General features: G+C 43.1%; 1 protein-coding gene across 3 annotated transcripts in view; it reads right to left on the minus strand.

Annotated features, from left to right (window-relative positions):
• The window catches only part of PANK1 (pantothenate kinase 1), a 28050-nt gene extending 24470 nt beyond the window's left edge, over window positions 1-3580 (minus strand). Inside the window, exon 1 of one of the 3 annotated variants that reach the window (XM_074874903.1) lies at window positions 3486-3580. Coding sequence is in view for 2 of the 3 variants with exons in the window: in XM_074874901.1 (XP_074731002.1) it covers window positions 2803-3055 (253 nt within the window). In the remaining variant the exon portion in view is untranslated. Of the gene's footprint in view, window positions 1-2316; window positions 2440-2802; window positions 3149-3485 lie in introns of those variants that run through there. The other 2 variants (XM_074874901.1, XM_074874902.1) reach the window with 2 other exon arrangements.
• Window positions 3581-12147: the final 8567 nt, after the last annotated feature.

Here is a 12147-nt window from a genome sequence, read left to right on the forward strand (position 1 = left end):
AGTCTAGTTAACGGACATGCTGAAATCTTTGTCTTTACTTGGTTAAAATGCTGTTTCACAGGGATCGATGAGGGCACTTAACTGCTCTTTTTCTTTCTTCTGTTCAAAGATCACATTTAAATGGAACAACATGACACTTCAGCAAGCTTTTGAAATTTGCAGAATTCACACCGTTTCAGTATTTTATTCTCTTCTGGAGTGCTTCACAGCCCAAGGCATCACAACAGATACTTACCTGTATTCATTACCCTGTACTGTGACACAGAAAGGTAATGTAAACCCTAGTCTCACAAAGGGTCTGCACTAATGTTTTGAACCAGAAAACTGATATAAGCCTAACATCCCTGACAACTCATCTATTTCAACTAAGAAAAACACAAAGCATAGACAACCTTCTAGGCAGAAGGCGAGTCAAAAGGAAGATAAGTTAGTCCCCAGATCCTCTCTCACCACAGGCTAATCAGCAAAGCACACCAGTTTCACAGGGAATCTTCCCTTCTCAGAGGGGAAAAAGACTTAGGAATATAGAAGTGTATGTCACTTTGGCAGAAAGCAAAAGCGATCAAGAAAACATGCTTTATATGGATTTAAAGGAATAATCACTACAGAAAGATAAGTTTCATTTCTTGAAATATTGGGAAACAGTAATTATCTCATTATCTTTTCCACTACACAAAGCAAACCCCACAATCAATACTGAAATCTTACATGCCATGTGGCAACGGCACTTCATTTTGCAATCCGTCCTTAAGCACAGAACAAACATCTGCAAAGGCTGGGATTAAATACAAAACCCAGTAAAACGGGACCGTATAGTATTCACTAGAGATGGATATAGTGGAGAGCTATGCAGTAGCATAGAATTCTATTGACTTTTTTATGCTGGTGACAACATGCTATCATATTTTCCTGCAAGACTAATATTAAATTGCAAATTATTCTTGTACAAAATTAACCATATAAATCAAAAAGTATAAGATCAGCAAGAATTCATGTCTTTCACTCAAAGACATTGCCCACAAAATAGTTCTACAAAGTGCTTCCCTCACCTGCCGTTTTCCTTAAAGCCTCACGTTATTAAAACCCCACAACTGAAGACTCGGTTATCATACATCTTGGGCAATATAGCCAGTCACCTATGCTCTTTACATTGATGGGCTCTTTTTTGCCCTGAAGATGTGAGGGAAATACCAAATTCCCCATTCTTTCTTATTCAAGTGATTACATGAATACATAAAAACCTTGTTCTTTGTTTCAAAATAGTTTTTAACATTATGAAGTTTGATATGCAAGTGCTGACCCTTCTTAGTTACACAAAATCAAAACATACGTTAGTCCAAGTTCTGCAGTTTTTGTTCCTGAATGAAAGTACGAAGCTAGACAAAGACTACAAAACCAATTTGTGACAGAGAATGATTTTGTCACCAATACGCTAAATTTGGTAGAAGACTAAATTAAATATCTACAAATACTATACATGATTAATCAATACTGAGAACATTCTAAGGTGAAGTAGCGTGTGTAGCTCAGCAAAAACATTAAAAAAAGCCAGAGAAGGCACTGGCTAATAAGTAGCCTTGTGAAAGCTGCAGCTCTTCAAGGCTCCTTCTGACTATTTTTCTGACTTATACAGAAAAGTTTTTTAAGTATTCATTTCAAAAGAAAGAAAAAAGTCATAATCCAGACTAGCTGAATGCACACTACTTCCTACTGAGTAAGGAACATCTTTAAGTTTTGGCAGCAGGTAGCTGTGATCCTGACTATCCTTGATTACCCTTTCAGAACATGCTGAACTTTTAACGAAGAAGAAAACATTCATTTGCTTTATTTGAAGGGCTAGCAAAGTGAGACTGTAAAGAAACAGAGTACTCCAATTCCATGGGATTGCTCTACTTGTACAGAGTTTACCATGAAATTATTGAATAGCTCCATACCTAAATGTAAGAAGTTAGCTGTAATCAAGTAAGTAAAACATACCATTAATCAACAAACTTTATACAATTAAGTACATTACAAATATGGGTGTCTGAGACTCATAGCCTTACAACAAGACATGAGCAGCCAGTTCATGAACGCCTCCCAAACCAACCAAAGCCATAGGCAATGACCATAAGGAGTGTATTACAAATTTATCGTGTTTGCAATATACTCCCCCCCCGCCTCAGTCCGAATGATATGCACTCAGCTCCCAGGTCTACTTTTTTCTTAATTCTGACAGCCTCTGGGGAAGGAGAAGGCGCACGTACTAAGACCGCTGCGCCTTCCCGACGCACAGCGGCACCCAGGCCGACCCCCGCCCGCCCGGGCGCTACTCACACCGCTGCTTGGGCTCTATGAGCTTCATGGGTGCGTCCGGGAGGCGGCGGAGGCCGGCAGGACCCTGGGCGCCGCCCGACGCGGGACACGGCACAGCACGGCACGAAGATGCCGCCCGCCGCCCGCCCGCGTTTGTGCCGGGCCGCCGCTCCCCGCCCGCCGCCGCCCCATTGGCGCAGGGCGGGCCCGGCCCACGCGGCAGCGGGGCCGTGCCCGGGCGCCGCCGCCGCATTGGCCGGCACCGGGGGCCCTCGCTCCGCCCGCCCGGGCCGCCACCGGCGGGGGAGGGGGGCGGGGGGGAACGCCCGCGGCGCGGGAGCCGGGTGGCCGCCAGCCCCGGCCGGGCGGCGATCTGCAGGGAAGGACCCGCGGCCGCCTGACAGCGGGGCCGATGGCGAGGCCGGCCCGGCCGGGCCGCAGCAGCGCCGCACGGAGGGGGCCGCCTCGCAGTGCCGCCGCGCTGAGCCCGCCGCGCTCGTCACTTACGTGGCCTGTGCCGCCGGCCCGAGTCCACCCTCCGGCGCAGCCGGCATTTCTTGGCCGGGGAGCCGTGGCTGAGCGGCGGCAGCTCCGGGCGGAGCAGCAGCGGGTGCGGCGCCTCCCCGCAGCCGCCGTGGCTCAGCGGCTGGCTCGGGGGGTGGAAGCCGTTCTGCAGCAGCCCGCCGAGCAGCGAGCAGGAGGCGGCGGGCGGTGGCGGCCCCGCCGGGGCGGCAGGCTGGGCGCGGAGCGGCTCGCCCATGGCGGCAGACCTCTCCCCTTTGTCTCCCAGCTCAGCTCCGGCTGGGCGCGGCGGAGCCTTCGCTCATGCCGGCGCCCGTGCCCGCAGCTCCGAGCGCTGGGGATGCGGCGCCCGCCCCCCCGCCGCCGGCGGCGCACGGCGCAGGCGTCCTGCCCGCAGCGCGCTGCAGAGGGGCGGCCGCCGCCCTCCGCCGGGGACGCGGCGGCGACCCCCCCCCCCGCCCCCCGCGCCCGGCTAACGTGCGCGTTCCCGGCCGCCGCCGCCGGCACCTGCGGGGCGCCGGGAGCGCGCCGGGGCGGGGGGCGCGGGGCGGCCCCCACTCGCACGGTCCCCCTGGCAGCCGGCACCCCCGGCCCTGCCGGCTGGAGCGCACCGGGCAGGCCCGCCCCGGTAACCGGCTGCGGGGTCATTTTCGCTTCAGGGCGCCCACCCGCACGCTCCTGTGACTCGGGTGTCCGCGTCCCGGAGGCCTCTGTGACCCAGGTGTGCCGTGCACCCCGCACAAAAAGTTACTTGGGCATCAGCATCAACGTTCAAGTTTTTGTCTACGTAGTCACGTGTTTCCTCAACAGCTTAGCGGGGCTAGTGTGACCTTGAATGCGTCTGACCTCGTGCTTTTTTAGTATCTTGGCTTTCCCTGCGCAGCACTGATAATCCTGTGACACTGATTTACTCTCTGACCCTTGAGACAGTCAAGTGTAAAAACACCATTTTCTGAATGAAATATATTAAATATCAAGTGGACATAAAGCCGGGTGAGCTATGCTGCGGTGCCATGCGTGTACTTGAAAAGAAGCGGTAATTGAATTCTGGCCTCGCACATGAAGGTCATTTCTTCCTACAAACTGCCAGTCCCTACATGGATGATTGTTCTTAAACTAAAACCAGGTCACATCATCTCTCCTCCTTACACCTAAAATTAGTACAGGACACAGGCCCTCCCCTGTAGAACACCTACAAAGAATGAAGAGCTATTCTAATTGCCTCCAGAAAGGGACATTGTATTAAGCAACTGCTTCATAAGAGGTAATGTGACATTCTCTCCCCTTCTGGGCTAGGACCACAACATTATATTTAGGTAACTGGGAGCGAGCCACAGAAAAAGAGGTGCACAAAGCTGGGGAAACAAAGAAAGCACGTTTGAGAACAAAGAACAAGTAGAATTTTTTTCCTAAAAACCAGTAACCAGTGTTCTGATGATTAAAACACTCCAAATTTTCCTCTTCCTCATATCCTAATGCATAAGCAACTGTTGTAATTGCTAGCCCAAACGCGACTGCCCTGAAGAGGGCAGGAAGGCAAGCATGCTATGTATGTTTACTGCTAGAAGGAGCTGTAGTGCTTCCAAACCCGTGAATTCTTTGAGAACTCCCTAACTTACTGAATTATGTTTAAACTAAAAACAAGGTGGCCACTGCCTGGACTGGCAGGGACCTTCATACCACTTGTTAGCAGTTCTAGGCAGCTGGCTGGTTACGCTTTGCGAACTTTCCTTGTTAATTCAGACCTCTCAGGGCATGAGGAATCCTTGCTGCTCTGTCCCCAGCTGGCAACGGTTGCTCCTTTCTCTATGCCTGACGCAGAAACCGACTCCACAACCAACCCACCCGATGCAGAACAGGGGATCATTCCTGCAAATCTGTTTTTCTCTGCAACTGCAGAGCAGGCAGATAGGCAGTTACTGTATCTCAGCTGAAGGGTGGCAACTTTTTACCTTACTGCAACAAAAGGAAGTCACCTTTAATTGCAGGCTTACATTTCCTCGTGGTAGGATAGCAGCCCACTGACTCTGCAATGGAATACAGTACTTGTTTCAAGTACTGTGCTCAAGTTCAGGCACTAAACTTCTGGAATAACTAACAAAGGATTAAATGAAAACATCAAGTTTTAGTCTAGGAAATGAAAGATTTGAAGAGATATTCAAATCTGGAACAGCTAACAGCAAAGGAGATATATCACAGTTGCTGAGAAACTAGAAGGAATTCCTAAGCAATAACTGCAGTAAGGGAAATTCACTTTAGACTTCAGGCATTTCCTAGGATGAAGTTAGACAAGCATTAGACTGCACCGGAAGACTCATCTGTCCGTTGCTGCAAATTTTTAAGAAAAGTTAAATATCTGTGAGGAACAGTCTAGGTCGAGCTGATCCTGACTTAAAGCAAGGAAAAGGCATGGCCTAGACACCTTACTGAGGTTCTTTCCAATCTTTTATTTCTAATTAAATATTTCCCTAATATTTTGCTGTAAACATAGCACAATTATGCTCAGGTCACTGAAAAGTTCAGGGGCAGTGTAAACCAATGGCATATAACAACAACAAATGTCACATCAAATAATGCTGGAGAAAATAAGAAACAGAGCAACATTAAAGACGGTCCAAATCAGTTGACAGGTTTTATGTACAAGGACAGATTCACTTCTAAGTGAGCAAGTTTCCCTGATCTTGTAAGCTCTCCAGCAGGAATGGAGGAAAACACTTTCCTAACATTTTGTGTTGTGGAAATATCAAGTTTCAGACCAAGGTGCTGCTTTATCAAAACAGTTTCAGACTCTTGTACTGGCAAATATCACATGAACTGATTTCTGCACTGCAAAGTATCACCTTTTACATATTATTTTTGTTTACACTTGTTTAATTTTGGAATGAAAGGTTTTACATACCCTCTTCAGTTCTGATTTCAGAATTCTTCAGCTCTTCTGCAATGTAAACTAAGACAACAGGAATAAAACTAGAGTGTTTGGTGTATTACGGGATCATCTGTAAGGGTTTAAAATGAAGTAATCTCATGTTCTCACGTGTATATAGCATTGCTTGTTCTGGGCACAAGCAAACTACAGTGCAATCCATTTGGCATTCAGGGCAAAAAGACCTGAGCCTTTTGCAATAATAAAGTTGAATCTGGGAGCAAATGAATTGTTCACCCTATTCTGCATCAGCTGTGAGCCACAGGTAGAACCACAGTACAACATTTCATGAACTCATTGCCTGATGTAGACACCCTGTGCTCTTCTAATATTCTGCACAGGAGCTAAATTGGTGATGTAGGTCTCACATTATACTTAATATTTGAAAATCTGGAATGTCTTAGAAAACACAATCCAGAAGAAATATGATGGAAGTAATAATGTCACCTCTTCAAAACAGGACAAAAAGCAGAAATAAACTACCCTGCTACTCTCACATTTGAGCCATTGGCTCAAGACCTGCTGTCTGCTGGGTTTTTTTTATCCATACTATTCATGAGACGATGCATCACAGCACAACTGGCTGAAAGCAGGTATTGTTTTTAAGAGGTACTGCACTCCTTGCCTTTATACCACAGATACACATTCAGTATATTACTGTCTACTCTATATCCCTTTATATTAATTTATATATCTTTTATATATATAAGTTGTTGCAAATCAAGAATTAGGTAGAACATACAACACCCGTCAATGAAGTCATGGCATGTATTACAGGTTGAGTTTCTAACACTTCGGTGCAACCAAAGTGAAGTTTGCCTCTTCCTTTTATCCTAACTTTATAAATAAACCCTGTCAGACACTTCAGTTTTCAGTCTAACTTGCAAGACAACAATCCAGGTAGAGATGGAATACTGACAAACAAAATTGAGGATGCTTACAGTTCTTTCAATATTAACATTTACTCAGGATTTCTGTTTTCTTTTCTGAACAGGAGTAGGTGGAAACTACTTGTTTATTTTAAAATATTTTCCTATATATTTCACTGTAAACTAGCAATCTGGTGGGAAAGGGACTACAAACACATAGTACATTGAAGAAATCCAGGACACAAAGGGACTCAGAACAGTGAACAAGTCTGCTATACTGACTCACTGTATATTACACATTTGCACAGCAAACACTTCATGGATTATTCCATACCCGCCTTCACTTCAGACTCCCAGCTTTTTATCACCTCTGTTTATTTGTTTATAAATACAGAGAGCCAGGCTGCAATTCTCTAACTCTACAAGTCAGCTTCAGCAAACTAATGACTACCCTGTGGTTAAGACACTCTGCCACAGGATCAAATATGGTGTGCTCCAGCCCTTACAGTTTCAAAACCAATGGAACTGAAAAAAAAACCCAAAACCCAAACCAAACCAAAACACCCTTTCAGGCATGTTATCACAGGCAACCTGGCCTGAAATTTTTAGGCTCCTCCTCCCTCATTCTGTGGACCTCCTATGTCCCTGGTCTGAGACTAAGCTAAAATAAGCACCAAACAGGTGCAGTTCACATGTAAATCCATTACCCAAGAACTAAAAAAAAAATCTTACAGAGCACCAGTGGTGTTATTCTAATTCAAAGCCATCCAGATACAAAGCTTTGGTTGTATTTTGGAGAGAAGTAGTAATGAGGAGCATGTACACATCTTCTCAATTTACACAAACTCTATTAACCAATGCAAAGAGTGTAATGAAACAGACTTCTGGCATAGCTGCTGGCAGATTTATGTTCAAGGGGTTGCTGGCACTCTGCCATTTCTGTTTACATTTCTATTCTATGTTTACCCTGTTTCTATATTACAGGAAAGTCATACTAGTTCTTATTCATTTTTTCCCCTTTGAAAATAAAGCAAATACAGTACAGCTTAATAAAGTAACATTAAAATATTAATAGCATTCCTTGCAAAAAATCAGATACTGTTGGCTTAGGTATATTCACATATCACACGTATCAAAAGGAAACACCACATCTAGGAATTCAGTATTTCTTCCTAATTTCTTTTCAGAACTGGGAAAAAAACATACTAAAAACAACTAGCCTTAGGTAGACACCTGTTTAAAATATATTTTAATGCTCTTTCTCCCTTTAAATTGCAGGGCTAGAAGACTAACAGTCAAACGTAACTATATAATGACATATGATAAATGTGTAAATCAAACGGAACAAAACAGCTCTAAAACTGTGTAGAATTCTTACCTGGAAAATGCAATGACAAAGTACTTAGAAAGGGACCCAAAGTGCTCTTAGTATTATCAGTGCAATCACAGGAAATCTAAGCCTTACTATGACAACAGCTAGCTAGCACGAGAATTCTGCTTTCCCCCAACACTAACGCATCTGAGAGGGGAAACTGATTGCAGATGATAGAGGAAGTGAAGGGCATAAATTTAGTCATATGCCTAAATCTTTGCCAGATTGAGGCCAAGAAAGATTATATTGAGACCATCAGTTCTTCCTTTCCTCCCCACCCACCTCCCAGTGCAGGCTCCTTTCAATTATGCCTTCTGTGACACTTAAACAAAACCTGTTGATTTAATAAAAAGCCCGATTCCCCTGTACAGAGTTGAAGCTCATCTCCCCTTCACTTTCATCAAGGGTAAGAAAGATGGAGAAAGGCACTCTTGTCTAAGCGGGAATTTAGCTTTGGCAGTCTGAACAGCCCTCAGGAGGCATGTTCTTTCACTTCACTGATGACAAATAGGGCATAGATAGATCTCCTGGCCCAAGTGCCAAGCTGAATGTCCAGGAAAGGCAGTATGAACGCTACCTGGAAAAAGCTGTCTGGACTAGAACATAACAACAATAGCCAAGACTAGGGAGTAACAGTCAGAAGAGTACACAGGTGTATCCTGGTCTTACCAGCCTGCCCATCCCTGCGGCCAGACTTTGTCGTGGCCCAAGTGGTTTCTACAGTTATCCTCTAGCAGTGCTGAGATGTGGTTAGAGATTGTGGTTGCCGTCTTTCATCCCAACTGAAAAAAAGCATGCAGCAGTCACAAAACAGCGAGAACCTTTTCCTTCTAAAGCTTTTCCTGCTGATACCTCTGTTTCTCTGTGTCCAACTAGACAATTACAACTTAATTTGCAGGTGCATTTACTCTCCACAACTTTAACTGATCCCTGGCAGAGCTGTTGGTTGCCCATCTTTGGTAGGAAACAAAAACCTTCAGTGCCTTAGTTCAGACATTTCAAATAAACTCCACAAATTAGTAAACATTTAGAATCTAGTCCTTGATTATTGCTTAGGATTACAAGCCAGTGAAGACAAAGTAGGTGTTAAGAGGTGAATCATCTTTTTTCCATGACATAGGTTCTATTCTGCAGAGAGTTTGTAAAAAAGGAAAAGCCAGGTAATTGATTCAAACTATTAGGTATGTAAAAAAGCTAAAAATCTCATTTCAAATACACTGTCCTTTGCTCCCATCCACTCTACCTTGTACCTAAGTATTTGGCTCAGTGTACTGCTGCTTATCTTTAACTATCAAACTTAAATATATAAAATGTAATTGAAAAACAGGCAAGTTAACAACCCAGAGATTGAGAATTACTGTTCATCATCATCAAAATTACTGTAACAAGTGACAGAGCATTTGGTAGAGAGATCTTGGTAGAGAAAAGCCTTTGTTCCTGACTGCTCCCCCACAGACAATTACCCTCATGTATGTAAACATACTGGTTTTGCTCAGCTGAATGTCTTCACTTTTTTTCAACTCAGCATTTTTATATGGACCTTCATAATGCCATCAGGAGGGAAGTAACAGTTTCAAAACAAGCACTTTGAAAGACAGTAACAGAATGGCTGACAATTACAAAAGACTCTCTCTTCCTTATTCAGCACTACCACATCTGAAGAGGAGGAGAAACTGGTTCTCCTATCAGTACTCAGCTGCATGGAGGTTTTTCACTTGCGTTGGTCTGTATTCCCAGAGTTTAAATGCTGACATGAAATTCCCATGGATATTAATGATTACGAATCAGATAAGAACAGGGAACCAGACTTTCTATGTCTGTATGTGGAAGAGGGGGAAAAAAGCATCTCTCTGAACTATTCTAGCTAGACATACATACCTCCAAACCAGACAAAACTGGCTTACTCCTCTAACCCAGGAGGGAACACACAGTGTCCATCAGAGGCTAGAAAGGTCACAGAGCTTCTATTTTCCTTCTTCCAAACTAGTCCACAGATGGGAATCGGTGCAAAACAGAAACACACCACACCTTTAGTTTTTCTCCTCAATCACCTTCAGTAGCAGGGAAGTGTATGTCTGAAAGAGCATTTAAGCACAGAGTTAAGTCCAAACACCACAACTACTCCAGAGTTAAGACTTTAGTACTTGAACAACATGACTTTGCTTTCTGATAGATAAAACAAACATTTGCTTAGGTTTTTGATGCTGAACAACATTTAATATGTCCTTGTGAAATTAAGCTGAAACCACAGACAATAAAACTCAAATGCTAATCTTTTTAAAAATATCTTTTTTATCCATGTTTGCAAAGAATCAGAGTCTTGTGTAGGAAGGGGCTGTGCTATAAATGACAAATGTGTTCCTAAAGGCTCCAATTACCTAGTAACAAAGAAGGGAAACAACCAAACATTATGCTAACATTGGGTTGGTTTGCCATAGTTACATCCTCTGATATTTCTGTGACTGGTGACATTTCAGAATAAATACTACAGGGAATAGTCTGTTCTGTGCAATGCATTTCATTTTGTTCAAGAGGCCAATTTAGTGCTTTCAGGTTTTCACAAGGTCAATACAATCTATGTACACACAAAAAAAGAAAAACAGAACTACACAGACTTCTGTCTTTTCATTAGATACACTGTGAAAAAAACCCAAAACAATAGAAGGGAACTTCCAGGATCTCTCCCACACAGAAGGCAACTTGCATTTCACTGCAGGAACCTTAGTGTCACCAAAATCTTTGTTTTCTTGCAATAAAACATAACTAATACACACACTTGGTCTAATGGGAATTTAAGACTCAAAGAGACCATCTGGGTCATCGAAACAAGTTCTTTGAATCAATGATTAACCTGAAAGGATCTAAGAAACATATATGCCAAGCACCACAGAGCATAGAAGATGTTCTATTATCTCATAACGTATGACTGAACACCTTGGGACCAAAGCATTATTTTGACACTCACACATAAAGTCCTAATTATAGACATTTATCACTCTTTTTAACCCAGAATGGTAAAACAGACTCCTTGATCTCATGAACACTGCTAATCAAATTTGCTGTATTTATCCTTAATTTTGACAGAGAAGTCAGATAAAGAAGCCTCAGAGTTACTTTGGTGCCAGACATTTCACACATGGGAAAAGAAAACAAAAGCATTGTGTAACTCCTGTACAACAGGAGACAAAGATACCTTTTTTGTTTACAAAACCTCTGTATATCCACTGAAAACAGAACTGATAGTGCTAAGACATCAACCTCTCATACTTTTTGTCTGACTGCTCTATATGTGGCAAGCACCAATTGATTTGCATTTCCTTCCTTTATAAAGTTTACTTAAAATACCAAAGGAGACATCTATCTTAATTTCATTTCCTCTTAGAAGGAAAAAACCCAAAAAACCAAAAAAACCAAAACAAAACAAAACAAACAAAAAAAAGAAAAAAAGAAAGAGAGCAACCACACAAGCCAGACAGGAAGGTACAGCTACCCCATCAGATGAAGGTATGAGGAAAATACTGCTGCAGTGGTTATGAGGCATCAGTGGTCATGGATTGCAAGTGAGAAAACCCCCACAAATTACATGATATGATCTAGTCTCCATTCATAAGCACAGCTGCAATCTAGCATAAGATGGAATTGATACACCTGACCTAAAATCCTAAACCAAGAAAAGCTGCCTGATTTATGACCTCCTTATTATTGCCAGTTTTCAGTCCTTAGATCCTCCCAGAACATATAAACTAAACAACGCACACATAAACCAAGTAATTTTTAGCACGGATTAATTCCCACATTTTGAAGCAAATGCAAACAGCACTGGATAGACACATCATGACTGTTTTCATAGGAGTAGCAAAGACTACCTAATCAATTAAAACATTAAAAAAATATATATATATAAATTTCCTGCAGAGAGAAATAGGCTGGAACCCTACTTTCACTGAACGAGAAAGTCTGTGGTTAAAACATAAAAAAAATATTCTCTGCCCCTATTAAGTTTGATTGTAAGCAGACTGATTTCAGTCACAGCACAGACTGGCGTAAGGAAAAAGGAAGAAGACATAACATAGTTCTGAATTTAAATACTTTGCACTAATGTAGTGCTCTGTACCCACAGATCTTCAGACACTTCATAAAGCGTAAATAACTGCTCTTCTCATCTC

Source organism: Strix uralensis, chromosome 7 (genome assembly GCF_047716275.1).
Source record: "Strix uralensis isolate ZFMK-TIS-50842 chromosome 7, bStrUra1, whole genome shotgun sequence".
Lineage (NCBI taxonomy): Eukaryota > Metazoa > Chordata > Aves > Strigiformes > Strigidae > Strix > Strix uralensis.